This window comes from Hyperoodon ampullatus (assembly GCF_949752795.1).
Source record: "Hyperoodon ampullatus genome assembly, chromosome: 13".
Taxonomy (NCBI): domain Eukaryota; kingdom Metazoa; phylum Chordata; class Mammalia; order Artiodactyla; family Ziphiidae; genus Hyperoodon; species Hyperoodon ampullatus.
The window spans coordinates 16,115,884-16,130,917 of NC_136926.1; the positions used below are offsets into that span (position 1 = coordinate 16,115,884).

The 15,034-nt window shown below is 40.8% G+C and overlaps 1 protein-coding gene across 1 annotated transcript in view; it reads right to left on the bottom strand.

Annotated features, from left to right (window-relative positions):
- Positions 1–2,828: 2,828 nt before the first annotated feature.
- PTPN11 (protein tyrosine phosphatase non-receptor type 11) overlaps positions 2,829–15,034 on the bottom strand; it is a gene marked incomplete at its 3' end in the record, with an annotated part of 74,350 nt that continues 62,144 nt past the window's right edge. The window contains exons 14-15 of the mRNA XM_079717059.1: positions 4,897–5,009; positions 2,829–2,898 (exon numbers count right to left, since the gene is read on the bottom strand). Coding sequence (XP_079573185.1) covers positions 2,829–2,898; positions 4,897–5,009 — 183 coding nt within the window. The remainder of the gene's footprint in view (positions 2,899–4,896; positions 5,010–15,034) is intronic.

Sequence of the window (15,034 nt, forward strand, 5' to 3'; positions counted from 1 at the left end):
TGCAATACAAATAACAGGATTCAAGATCCTTGTTGCAAGTACTGAACTGGAATCTCTTTCTTTACAGGCTTGACAAGAAGACAGCAGTCATTTACATTCCTCTTAGAAGGTAATTACCTTCAACAATTCTAAGTTCAATGGATGGGGGGAGGGGAGGTGGGGAAGTCAATGTAGTTTTGTCTGTGAAAATGGCAGCCAGGCTCTCCTCAAACAACCTCAGGGTTTCAAAGGAGGTAAAGGCCTCAGAAAGGAGCTACTAACAGGGTTGGAGCTAGCCCTTCCTTTTCTGGAGACAAAGCCAGAAGAATTCGATTAAGGAGATCATGACTTAACGGCAAAGCTGCCGTGGCATTTTATTATCTTTACAAAGTCCACCAATGAGGCTTCAATTGAAATACACTCATTGAATGATGATTCAACACACAGGGCAAAGAGGGACGTCTTTGGAGAAGGCACTTCAGGTAGAACATTAGCAAATCCTACTGCTTGGTTAAAACAAAAATGAGCTACTGCTAGTTCAATCTGATTAGTGGCCTCATGAGGACTGCTCCTCCTCACTGCAGCCTTGACTGCATGCATGGGTGTGGGGCCCGACTGAAGCCAGGGGCGTGAAGAAAGCACCCCATTCACCTCCCTCTGCAGCAGCCAGGGCAATGAGGCGGCTCTGCTTTCAAATGCTCTGCCCTCCCGAACACACCCATCCTTAAGAGACCAGTTTCCCAAAGCGATGGTTCAGAACATATGCTAAGAGCCAGCAGAACTGGTTCAGGAAGCTCGCTGAAGGCCCTCTGTTTCTGCCTGACTTCCAGCTTACAGCAGCTATCATAACCAGCTTCAGCTTCCCAAGGTCACTAGCAGCTTCTACTTTTGCTAACCTCTTTTTTTAGCTGTTTTTCCATGGCACTGGTTCTGACAGTCTGTTACACTGGGGGCCTCCAAGGAACCTCACCTCCACTTCATGCACTCGTGCAGTCCCCTCTTCCCAAATCGGGGCTGGGCCTGGGACTGGTTTTAATCAATAGAAGGCAGTAGAAGTGATGCTGTGACAGTTCTGGGTTTAAGTCTTAAACCTGGCCACTACTGCTTTATACCCTCGGGACCTCTGAGCTGCCATAAATGTGGTCCAGCTACCCTGCGGGCGAGGCCACGTGGAGAAGGTGAGACCTGAGGACCGCATGCAGATGGAGAGGCCCAGCCATCCTGCCAACCACGTGTGACACCAGCAAGACAAGGAGAGGAACCGCTCAGCTGAGCCCAGCCCAGTTGGAAGAGATGGGGAAAAGCAAGTTGTTTTAAGCCACTCAGTTTTCAGGTGGTTTGTCAGCAACAAGTGATAACCCAAAACTGGTTATCCATAGATGCATTTTTTTCCTAAATACAAGACAATTACTCAAATGAAAAGAAAAGATGACAAACGTTTTCCCACCACGAGTTTCTCAGTCAACAGGCTGAATGGTAATTGGTCAACTGCTAAGAAGAAACCATGCCTTTTATCCTAAGTTCCCATGATTTCTGCCCCCATGATTTTTTAATGGCAATGCAAGGGGAGACAGTCTGGGGCACTGGCTTAATTATTATTTAGCCAAAATAAGAGGCCATCAAAATGAATTATCCACTACTGGATATGTGATGATAAATGAAATTGTTCTCACTTCTATAGGGTGTTGTTACTTAATTATCCCCAATCATTTTTCCTCTTACAAGTGCCCTATCATCCCCCACAAAGCAGGGGGGAAACTAAATTTGTTGAGGTTATCAAAAGAAAAAAATGCCAATAACTAGAATTTGAATCACCATCATCTGGAAAATATAGAGCACAATTTAACTGCTTCCTCAATTTAAAATAAAATTCCGTAAAATATAACACTGTCTACATCATAGAGATGATTTCTTCTTATCTGAGGACATGAGTAATTGGAAATCAGGTATTGTTGAGTTAGAATACAGTGGTCTTTAAATGGTTTCAAATTTTGCTTATCAAAAGGTAGTCAACCACAATGCAAGCCTTCCAAATTCAAATTCACTCTTCATGTAAACTTTCTTGCATCTGTTCTTGATCTTTTCAGGGAGAGGGTGAAAGTCCACATCTGGCAAAGAAATAAGTTAGAATTTTTAAGGAGCATACATCTAAAAGTTTGGCAAGGCAGTAAACCATTTTAAAGTAGATTTAGAGCTTTTAAATATACTATCCATTGAAATGGGAATTTCGACATGAAATGCTACAAACTTACCTTTTAAACATAAATCACACAATTGGGTCTCTGTCTAAAAAGGTGATTGGAAGGAAGGAGACATACAAGGGAGACGAATTCTCAGCATCAGAGCTGGAAGGGATGTGGAGTTGAGCCAGTCAGAGGCCCAGGAAGTCCAGTGCCCTGTGTCATACAGCCAGCCAGTCAGAGGCCCACTGGGGTGAAAACTCAGGCATCCTGACTCTGACCATCCAGTGCCAGGTCCCCACAGTCCCTAGGTCCCTACAGACCATCTCCCAGCACAGCGTGGGTTAACCTACTTTAATAAAAATTGCAGGAATGATGATACCTGCTCTTCATCACCAGTATCAACCACTTTTCTGTAAGTGCTAACCTTGCCCTTCACAGAATTAATTCTGTATTTAATTTCAATGTTTAATGAATCCAGCTTGGAAAAAGAAATACAGGCAGAAGAAAAAAGAGGCTGGTTTTTTCAATTCAGTTATGGTTCACTTTGTTAAAACAGTCACAAACTATTTGCCTGCTTCAAAATGCCACAAATGATGTAAACAATTAACCAGCAGAGCACTTCTGTTGAAATACCTATTTCTGTGCTTGAAGTCTTGGCGGGTCTTCTCATCTGAAACTTTTCTGCTGCTGCATCAGACCCACATTTTCATAGACTCTAGCATTATCTTCTCTCATTCTGAAAAGAAGAAAAAGAAGACGACACTAATAAAAACGCAGACATACTGTTTAACCTTACATGATAGTTATAATGCACGTACTCTGTTCTCTGGGGACCGTATGCGGCACAGACATAGCTCCTGCCCCCAGGAGCTGACATTATAGGAGAGGATATCGGACACAACACACAGCAAAATAATTCTGAAGTAAGAGCCTCGAGTCCCTGTGCTCCTGGGGTTTGGCGGAAGGAGAGCTGTTTTCCAGGAGGGTGGAGCGAGGCAGGCCTGTACGATGAGGCTTTGGGTTAGACCTTGAAGGGAGGTGGGACATGTGCATAGAGAAAGGAATGGTATTGTGGGCAGAAGGATCTGAATGGGCCAGAGCAATGTAAAGGCAAAGTGTAGGAATGGTCAGGCAGGGACTACAGATCCATTCAGCCCCCAATCCGGCGACATGAAGGTGAACGTGAAGCTGACCGGCAGGTTAGGGCCCCAGGGTGCAGGGCCAATGCATCAGAGCCCAGACTCTGTTTTGCTGAGCAGAGTGGAGACCAGAAAAGTCCAGGGGGACGAGGAACCCAGCAGCTCTGGGCTGGTCAGAGAGGAACAAGCTGAAACAAGCAGCAGGGGCCAGGGTCTCCTGGGTCTGCACCCTACAAGGGGGACAACGGGAACAGACAGGCAGAGAACCTATTAGTCACAGGCAGGCCACTGGTAAAAAGGGAGTCGTCAGAGCTAATTCTGTTGAGCCAACATGTGGGGAAAGCTTTCTGGCAAGGACTCGGAGCCCTGACGCGCTGCTTCCACTGCAAATCACTGCAGATAGCAATTTAAAATCAACTTTCCCCATCAGTCCACTGGGAAAGAAAAAAGCAGGCAGAAGGAAGAGGCAGCTTGGTGGAGAGCATACTTTTGCTATATAATTTCACTTCAATGTTAAATAGAAAGCAAATGTAAATACGAGCCTCACATATGTTATCAAAAACGTTTATATAGAGTATTAAAGCCAACAGGGGTTTAAAAATCCACATCAGAAGCAAACAGGGATAAGACTCTTAGGGGAAAATAAAAAGTAAATGTTATACCAGAGAGTGACTTTAGGATATACAGAAAAAAAAAACTTACAATTGTTCTTCACATAGTCGATTTAACAAATATTTTCTTATCACATGTTTTAGTTTAAACATGGAGTTGGCAAAGTTTTTCTGTACAGGACCAGACTAAAAATAATGTAGTCTCTGTGGGCCATACACGGTCTCTGTCATGTATTATTCTTTGTGTGTGTGTGTTTTTTTTAATAACCCTTTAAGGACCAAGCATGAGCTGTACAAAAGCAGGCCATGGCCCAGATTTGGCCTGGGGGCTGTAGTTTGCTAACCTGGTTTAAATATCCACAGTAGATTTCTGCTGACTGTGGAAAATTAGACCATGATTGTGTTGACACACTGATGGTCAATTTACTTACTTTTACATAGCAAAGAGTCTTGACTCATCAAAAAGGGTGTTACCTACCTCTGCAACAAGCCACACCCCATCAAAAGAAAAATTAGATTCTTGGGACTTCCCTGGTGGCACAGTGGTTAAGACTCCGCACTCCCAATGCAGGGGTCCCGGGTTCGATCCCTGGTCAGGGAACTAGATCCCACGTGCCGCAACTAAGGTTTGCATGCCACAACCGAGGAGCCGACGAGCTGCAACTAAGGAGCCCGCCTGCCGCAACTAAGACCCAGCGCAACCAAATAAATAAAAAAAAATATTTTTTAAAAATTAGATTCTCCTTGGAGAACCAGCACTTGATATCTGTACAGTCCCGTAGACTCCTAGCCAGTGTAGCAAGCAGCCTTCAGTTTAGGTCAATTAAAATTTAGTTTAGCTATAGCCACTGGCACACTCAAGAACTAGTTAGGCAACAATAATGTGCACCAAGGAAAGGCATGTGCTGCAAAAACGTATCGTTTTTTTAAGCTTTTCTATAGGATTATGTTCAGATAAAAATATTTTCCTTCATTTCTACTTACTCTGCACAGGACGGCGTTGGGGTACAAGGCGGGAGGGGACTCTGATCTCCACTTGCCTGGTCCGTCAGGGAATACTTAATATTTGTGTATTCGTGCCCTTTCCTCTTGCTTTTCTGAAAAGTGAAGATTGCATATATGAAGAACTGTGACTTTTCTGAGGGAATGAAGAAGTCAAAAAGGCATTTCATTAAAAAGAAAAAAAGAGAGAGAGAGTTTGACAGACAGCCAAGTTGGACCCTGAATACTGGTATGTTGACCAAATGTCAGGGAATTCACCTCCTTCATGTAAATACATCATATGGGTGAAAAGGACCTTTGGACCATACAATTCAAAAGCAGAGAGTCATGCATTAACAACTTACTGTATTAAATGAAATGTACCTGTTTCTGGACTAAGAGAGAATTCACACGTTCTTTGACACATTAGCATCTAATCATTTCATAGTTCACTTGCAACACATTTAATGATTTTCAAGTAAACATGTGGGAAAAGAGTTTCAGAAATAAACGCACTCCAAGTAAAAACTGCACACAGGTACAAAAGATGGCAGCACTATTAGCAGAATAATACACTTTATCATATCATCCCCACCCCACTCCCACTCCAGAAAAAACTCTAGCACATTTAAAACTTTACTTTCAGCCTAATGATACTCTGGGGGAAAAAAGGCAGAGAAAACCAGTAAAATGTAATCTCATCTCAGATACAGAATGAACTGCATTAGGTAGGACTCCTAGTTAGATGATTTATCATTCTTTCCTCCTAAATTCACCCAGAAACAACCAATTCCGAAAATCTAATCCATCAAGTTATCTTCATTATATAATGCTGCCTTCATTACAGGATTATTCAAGGAATGGTAAATGTTAGAAAGAGTATCCATATCAAATACTGACGTATAGCAGTGACTTTCATTCACTGTTGTTGAGAGGGTGGACTGGTGCCATCACTGGTACACAACTGATAGTACCAACTAGTTAGTATCTGGTAATGATGAAAAGGCACACATATTTTACAACCTTGAATGTTTACTTCTTGAGAAACTCACACACCCAAGCCTAGAAAGAGCTGACAAGGATGTCCAGTGACGTGCTATTCCTAACAATGTTCACCAAGAGAACACTGATTACCTCACAATGAATACCTCATGTTCATATCACGAAATAATATGCAACAGTGAAGAGGAAAAGTGCGTGTGTGTGTGTGTGTGTATATGTGTATCAAAACAGATTACATACACAATGTTAGGTGGAAAAACACAAACTGCAAAACAATGAAACAGTATATCATTTTGCTAAACATTCTAAACATAAAAACAATGTCATATATTGTATACAGATATTTGTATTTAAAATTTTTAAATACAAAAAGAGACTGCAAGGCTAGTTACTGCCTTGGGGTTCCGAGGGTGAAGATGAGGGGTGGCCCTGGGGGTGGATGTCAAATGGAATCTCAGCCATATAGCGGTTACACTTGATTGCTTTTAAAAGAAAAAAGATTTGAAAGAAATGTGACAAAAGGAAATGGTCTATTATGGGTGTGGTACTGAATGCTTTAAATTTTTCAAAATAAAATGTAAAGCATAAAAGAAATTTAAATCCACCAGTGGAATTTCTTTTTCCTCTCCTTGCTCAAAACTCACCATAAACAACAGCTAAATAAAAAATGGAAAATCTTACTACACATAAAACAAGGGAATGCTACAACTCCAATCTACAAACTATAAAGTGTCTCTGATATAGTACTGTGAAAACTGGACCAAAATAAGAAGGAAGCTGAGAAGCAACACATACCCCTCAGGTGGCAGCAGGAAAAAGAAACCCCTGAATGTCGCTATCCCAGGAGAGAAAGGCCTGGGGCTGAGCCACAGCAGGCCATAGGAGAAGTGGGGGAAGCCTTGTCAAGAGCCAGTTCAACACAGTAGAAAGGCCCACAGTCTGAAGAGCCCTTTCTGCCGTCCACTGCCACCCTCCCAGCTGAGGTGGCCTAGAGGAGAGGCAGGGTAGGAGGGAGCATTATTAACCCCTCTGACTCTACAGGCATTGCAAAGAGTCAGAATGACCCCCTAAACACCAACACACGGATGTGCTCCCAGGGCAAAGGTAACAGGGCACTGAGACAACAAACCCAAGCAAAGCTGTGGACCTCCTCAGCCACCCTGCCTCCCCTCGCTATGGACTATCCGATAATGAAGGGGTCAGCACATAACCTATATAAAGAAGAGGAGGGGCTTCCCTGGTGGCGCAGTGGTTGAGAGTCCGCCTGCCAATGCAGGGGACACGGGTTCGTGCCCCGTTCTGGGAGTATCCCACAGGCCGTGGAGCGGCTAGGCCCGTGAGCCATGGCTGCTGAGCCTGCGCGTCCGGAGCCTGTGCTCCGCAACGGGAGAGGCCACAACAGTGAGAGGCCCGCGTACCGCAAAAAAAAATAATAATAAAATTTTAAAAAATAATAAAAAAAAAAGAAGGGGGGAAGGTACAAAAAGGAAAAAGGGAGCAAAAGGCAGATGGAGAAAACACATCAAAAAGGAACCTCAACAAAGAAAGAAGAAAAGATGAACACAAATAGTTCTGCCTTAATATCATAGACTTTACAGACATGAGCTTTCTTAAAAAAGAGCGTAAATAAGAGATTATATGACAACAGAGGAGATGAAAAGGAAGCTGGTGAAGCAACAAAAGGAAATAAAAGACGAAAGACATGAAATATAGTAAGTTCAAATCTAACTAGAGGTAGCAAAAAAATAACTAAAAACATAGAAAGGGACATTGTAAACAGTCTAGAGGAAAACATATTTTTTAAACTATTAATAAAATACATAAAAGTGATGGAGAAAGCTATTAAGAGATTTGATATATATTATGGAATTCCTGAAGATGGGAACAAATAAAACAGAGAAAAATATTCTAGGACATAATGCAAGAAAATGTTCCTGAAATCTCAAAGGAAAAAAAAATCTGAATCTGCATTAAAAAAATTTTTTTTTGAATCTGCATTTTAAAAGGAAAAACTTCACAATCAATCTCCCAAACATCAACGATAAAGAATATGCCTGGATTGGATCTCCAGGCAGAAAAAGTCAGTCACATATAAGGGGGGATAATCAAATTGACTTTAGACTCCAACACAGCCACATAATTCAAAAAAATCCTGTGGGGAAAAAAAAAAACCAAGAATCTTACACCCTGCTAAGTTACCCTTTAGATATAAAACCAATGTTTGGACATCTTTAAGCATGCAAAAACTTAGAATGCAATTATCTTAAAAAAAAAAAACAGCTAGTAATGAAATCTAGCCAAGAGATAAATCAAAATCAAATCAAAGAATTCAGAGAAACAGAAACCATGATAAAAGGACTAGAGTTTTGATCTAAATACAGCACTAACACTGAACTGACATAATTATAGATATAAATGTCATAAACCATGACAAAAATCAGGAGATAAAAGAAAAATGTGCTAATTCTCTTTCACAGAGTTAAATATCAATTATTATTACAGTAAAAACAGTTAAAATTTTCTAAGCACTGGCTTTGTGTCAGGCACTATTTGAATATATTATCTAATTTTAATCCTCATAACAACTTTTGAAATAGATACTATTATTAGCCCTATTTATTATTTACATTATTTATTATTTATGTTATTTATTTATTTTTTTTGGCCACGCCACATGGCACGGGGGATCTTGGTTCCCCTACCAGGGATCGAACCCGTGCTCCCTGCAGTGGAAGCATGGAGTCTTGACCACTGGACCGCCAGGGAAGTCCCAGCCATATTTAACAGATGAAGAAGTGGTGTGCAATTTCTAGTCATAACCTTAAAACAGGGGTTGGCAAACTAATGGCCTATGGGATAAATCTAGCCCAGGCCTTTTGCAAGGCTTGTAAGAATAGTTACTTCATCACAAGTTTAATAGTTTTTAAAGGGTTGTAAAAAAAGAGAGAGAGTATGCAACAGAGACCATATGCAACTGGGAAGCCTAAGAGACTCACTGTCTGACCCTCGACAGAGAAAGTCTAACTCCTACATTAACAGGCAGCTGCTTGCCCTCCACTTCCTCCTACTCTCTGCAACCACGTGGAAAAGGAGACATCTTAAAGGACAGTAGAGGGACAAGACCGAATGTACCTTGGTCCCTGGATGAACCTAGGTCCCCGCCCTATACCCTCTGATCCCCAAATTACCTGCCAGCTTGGATTTTCCTATAGAGAAATAAGCTTCCATCTTGTTTAAGGCACTATTATTTAGCCTGTTAAAGTAGCCAAACCAATTTATTATAAATTGCAGTCATTACAGAACTTATAGTCTAGGGAAGAAGTTGCAAAAAAGAAATCCGAGGAGAAAATGTTTCATTGAGTCTATATAGTATTTGAATTTTTTGAACTGGTTTTAAAAATTTAAAGTCCTTGTGAATAATCACCTCTGAGTAGCAGCCACACACTTTTTAGCACTGAAATGCTGACTTACATAAGAAGTAATTTTTTTAAAGATACAATATAATTTAAAATTAAATATTAGCTGGAAGAATTGACAGAGAACATCACTTAAAAGTTTTAAAATCCTAACTCATTTTTTTAAAGAAAAAATTTAAATATACAATGAACTGAAGCATAAAGATGTTTTCTCCTTAACACTTTTTTAAAAATTGTGGTTTAAAATAAAACATGAGATATATCCTCTTAACAAAATGTTATGTGTACAGTATAATATTGTTAACCACTTGCTATTGGTGTACAGCAGATCTCCAGAACCTCTTCATCTTGCATAACTGAAACTCCATCCCCCTTTTCTTTCTCCCTACTACACACTTTCTTGAAAATCAAAATCAATATTTCTACATGAAGTGATGACAAAAGAATTTTCCAATGAGGAATAATTAATGCAAATGGAACAGGAATTATTTTTAAAAATCAGAGCAGCTCGAGGAATAACATTAAAATGCTGGAGCTTTTTAGCTTATTTTGGAAAAACAAGAAATAAAACTGATTCACAAGTCAGATGGGTTTGTTTCTCGAAACCATGACAGCCCAGGCTGTCTTACAGATCAAGAAAAATTCTCAGGGGGTAGGGGCTGTTTTGTTTCATTTTGTTTTGTTTTGATTTGGGGAGTGGAGGGAAATTTATTTCAGAGGAGATTTTATTTCAGATCATAAAAAATGATCTGAAATTGATCTGTCCTCCACTGGAATTCAATGACATAGCATGGTTACCAAGTCTCTTGCAATGTTTATAATAAATCTTACGGTCTTGTCAACTGACACACAGCCAAGGTTGAAAGGAGGAACCAACCATGAGGCTCTAAAATCATCTGGTATTAACTATCTTTCCATGTGAGTAACCCCAGTTATTCTTAAACCTTAAATTACAAAAAAGCCCAAAAGCCCAGAGCAGGGAGAGAGTAAAATGAAAATGCTCTTGTCTAAGTTATGGAGCAACAAGACGATGCATCCAGAGTGCTCTGGGCTCAAATGTCAGGATTACAAACACCCTGACTCCTTCCACATCTAATCACAGAATCTTACTGGTTCTACTCTCCCTGGGCTCACTATCAGCCCCTGCTATCCTGTCCAAACCACCATCGGTTCTCACTGACGCTGGTCCCCCTGCAGCTGCTCAAGCCTCATGCCCACCCAGTTTTCCCTCTTAAGCCAGGGCCCTCTTTTTAAAATGACAATCTCTTTTTTTTCCATAAATTTATTTATTTATTATTTATTTATTTTTGGCTGCGTTGGGTCTTCGTTGCTGTGCATGGGCTTTCTCTAGTTGTGGCGAGCGGGGGCTACTCTTCGTTGCGCTGCACAGGCTTCTCACTGCGGTGGCTTCTCTTGTTGCAGAGCACGGACTCTAGGCGCATGGGTTTCAGTAACTGTGGCACGCGGACTCAGTAGTTGTGGCTCAAGGTCTCTAGAGTGCAGTGTCAGTAGTTGTGGCGCATGGGCTTAGCTGCTCCACGGCATGTGGGATCTTCCCGGAGCAGGGATCAAACCTATGTCCCCTGCATTAGTAGGGGGATTCTTAACCACTGTGCCACCAGGGAAGACCCGAAGATTTTTTTTTTTTTTTTTGAGGTACACGGGCCTCTCGTTGTGGCCTCTCCCGTTGCAGAGCACAGGCTCTGGACGCGCAGGCTCAGCAGCCATGGCTCATGGGCCCAGCCACTCCGCGGCATGTGGGATCTTCCCGGACCGGGGCACGAACCCGTGTCCCCTGCATCGGCAGGCAGACTCCCAACCACTGCGCCACCAGGGAAGCCCAACCCGAGGATCTTTTTATGTCACTCCCCTGCTTCAAAATCCTCAGTGATTTCCCATTTTCCATAGGATAAAGTTTTAAATCCTCAATATGGCCTGCAAGACCCACCCCCTCGAAATCTGGCCTCTGCTGACTTTTCTAATCTCACCCAACACGCCCCATGCTCTCCCTCTAACTCCTTCTACTCCATCATACGGATTTATTTCCATTTCAGGAACATGACTACTTATATTTCCAGGATCTGGCACCGTGCCTGGCACATAATACAACTGACTTTAATTAATGCAGGAATGAATAAACAAATGAACAAATGTGAAAACACCTTTTTATTGAACCAAGGAGATTATGGAAGATATGTGAAGAAGCACAAGGCTAGGGAAACAAATAAAATAGTCAGGACAAATGGAGGCATGGCTTCATGCATATATGTGTGTACACACACACACACACACACACACACATATATATGTGAGGGGGGGTTATATAGAGAGAGCTGGACAAGAGGAGTAATTAATTTGCTAATTAGCAATTCAAAGAATATTATACCAGTACAAACAAACATACCCAGTATCCAGATCTTGGCTTTAAAATACCACTCTTCAATAAGAAGAATCAGGGCTCCTTAGAAAAATGGCTGGGAAAGTACAAGATGAACCTAGATCATCTTGTGGTGTCAAAAAGAGTAAGGAAGTAATCAAAAATGGGAACATATCGAAAAAGCACAGGAACCAACTCGAAAAGGTTCCCACTAGGCAAATTTGGGACAGTTTAAGCAACAGAATAAGTAACAGTAATGGAATATAACCCATTCTGACATAAATAAATAAATGAATAGATAAATAAGGGAGATGGGAAAGCTATTTCTTATAGTAGGCTTCCATCTAATAAATGAAAAGGGAATAGTGGAAAGAGAAAATCACCACTGAGCAAATGTCACAGTGGTAATTTTTCCTGGCAAGAATCGTGAATGAATATAAAACTGGTAGGCAAAAAGTATGATGAAAAATTGTTCATTTATATAGTTTCTTGTATCTACCTACAAAATATTAATTAAAAAGGGAAAGACAGCAACTTAACAGTGGAGAAGTCAGACAGACACCACCTTAATCAAGTGATCAAAGTTAACACCGCCAGGAGTGAAACAAACCAAGAGGGAGCTCATGATGTGATGCACCAGGAAGGACACAGCATCACTTCTGCAGCCGTCCTGTCAAAAATGCATGACCTGGGCTTCCCTGGTGGTGCAGTGGTTGAGAGTCCACCTGCCGATTTGTGCCCTGGTCCGGGAGGATCCCACATGCCACGGAGCGGCTAGGCCCGTGAGCCACAGCCGCTGAGCCTGTGTGTCCGGAGCCTGTGCTCCGCAACGGGAGAGGCCACAACAGTGAGAGGCCCGTGTACCGCAAAAAACAAAACAAAACAAAAAAAACATGACCTGAATCTCATCAAGAGAACACATCATAGAAATCCAAACTGAGGAGCATTCTACCAAGCAACTGGTCTGAACTCTTCAAAAATGTCAAGGTCATGAAAGATAAAGATTGAATACTGCTCCAGATTAAAGGAGACTAAAAATACATGACAACTAAATGCACCACGTGACCCTGAACCACACGAAGGATATTAGTAGGACAAATTGGCAAAATCTGAACACAGTCTATAGATTCGAAAATAGTTACTGTAACAGTGCTAATTTCCTGATTTTGATAATTTTACTATGGTTATATAAGAGAATGTCCTTATTTCTAGGAAATACACATCAGAGTATTTGGAGGCAAAGGGACATTAATGTTTGCAACCTACAAACGTTTCATTTAAAAAATTATATAGGTATATATAAAGTTATTTATATATGTGTGTTGTGTATATATACATATGGAGAGAGAGAGAATATGAATCAGTGATGTGTTAAATGTGTTAAAATGTTAACAGTCAGGAAAGGTGGGTGAAGGGAATTCCATTATACTGTTTCTGCAAATAAAAAAAAAATTGTTTTAATTCTGAGATGGAAGTTAACAAAAGAAATCTACTTCCAAGTAAACAGTGGAGTGTGAGAAGATCCAGTTATAAAGAGCTGAGAATTTTCTCAGTCTTGCTCATTTGCATTTACTCTAGATTCCCACCTCTGTTTCTGCGTTTCCTCCTTCCAATGCTGTCTGTTTCTCTACTGCCTTTTCTTTTTTTCATTTATCCCTCTTAGCACATTCTTCCACTCTCAAAGGTCCTTAATGCTTCATAATTTTGGAAATGACTGTATTTCAAAATAATTAATTATCCTAAATGAGTTTTGTTCTTTTGCTTAATTTAAAAATCAGGTGGTTTTAATGTTCTTAAGTCTGCCACTTAAACCTTCTGCTAAAATAAAGTAAGTACTTCTTACTTTACCACTAAATCAAGTAGCAAGTTCCTACACTGAATCAAACAATACAATGCAGAAAACAACATATCACGGGATCTAATTTTTAAAAATAAATATAATCTAAGCCTACATATATTTAGGCTACATAAATCCAAAGGCTCATATACCAAATAGTAGTTCATGTGCTGACACATATTGGCACCAAAAGAGTATTGGCTGAGTGGATGAATGCATGCATGCATTCTAGTACTCTTGGGATGGGATTACCAGGGATATTTAGTTTCTGTAGTCTACATTCTGTAGACTACATTCTGTCTACATCCTACCTCTCCTACCCCTCACCTCCAATAAAAGAGCAGCAATAAAGGTTTGTTTTTTTTTTTTAAGTAGTTCCTAAATCCAAATTACAACTTCAAATTCAGGGTCAGAGGGACCATATATGGTATTGGGAAGATCTGAAGTGCCAGAAAAGCTGGGAGGGAAAGTCCCTAAATTCTCCAAAACAAGAAGAAAAACCAAAGCTTCTGAGTGAAATAGAGAGCTTTCCCCCCAGCTTTTCTGAACAAGACTACATTATGTTCTCCAAGATATTCCCGAATAACTTCCCATTTGTACCAACTGGACTATACTCTCTTGTATTTATTAGGAGTCCTTCTCTTTGGGCAACTTTATGCTTTAAGTATTCCTGGCCCAAATTAATATAACTGGAAGACAAATATAAAATAGCCTACAGTAACTATCTAAACAGTTCATAGCACTTACAATATAACACAGAGTCAGACTTAAAGCAGTAAAGTTCAAAACCAGTAGCTTGTTAACTATTTGACGGTAGCTTTCTATACACACACTGCTTCTGAAGATGTTTTTGTACAACGAAACAATCTAGTGAGTATTTCTGTGTGGACTGAGAACCTACTAAACTGACTAACTAACTTTGGCTAACCACACTTTGATAACGTGGCTGCTATGCTGCTAGGCTAGAAATCTTTCAATTAGGTGGCAGGTCCTATTTTGAGAAGCTGAGTTTTCTGGAAGGCAATAAAGCAGGCAAATACTGTTGATGTTTAGACACTATCCAGTCTGCAGCACAGCAATGGGGCTGGGGCTGGGGCTGGGGAGGGTAATAAGCCTAACCTCCCAAAAGAGCAGTCTCCTCAATCCTCTTTAACTCAGCTTTGTGTCTGTTATGAATAGCTTCCAATGGAAAGGCACCAATGCCACATTGTTCTTCATTATGCATGGCTTATTGAAATTGAAGTTTTACTGTTTCCAACTCGACCAAGTTGGTGGTTCAAACCCCCATGTGCTATCGTGAGTGAGGCGTTCATTTAAGAGATGGAATCAGGATGAATATCGCCTGGACCAAAAGTGGAACAGGCTGGAAACTTTGAGGCTTTGTGTTCTAAGCTTGCCATGTGAGCCTGGGAAAATCCCAATTTTTTCTGGGGCTGTTTCCCCAATCTGTCAGGCCTGGTGCCCCTTCCTGAGCTACTCCATACTGAAAAATCAGAGCTGTGAAGTAGG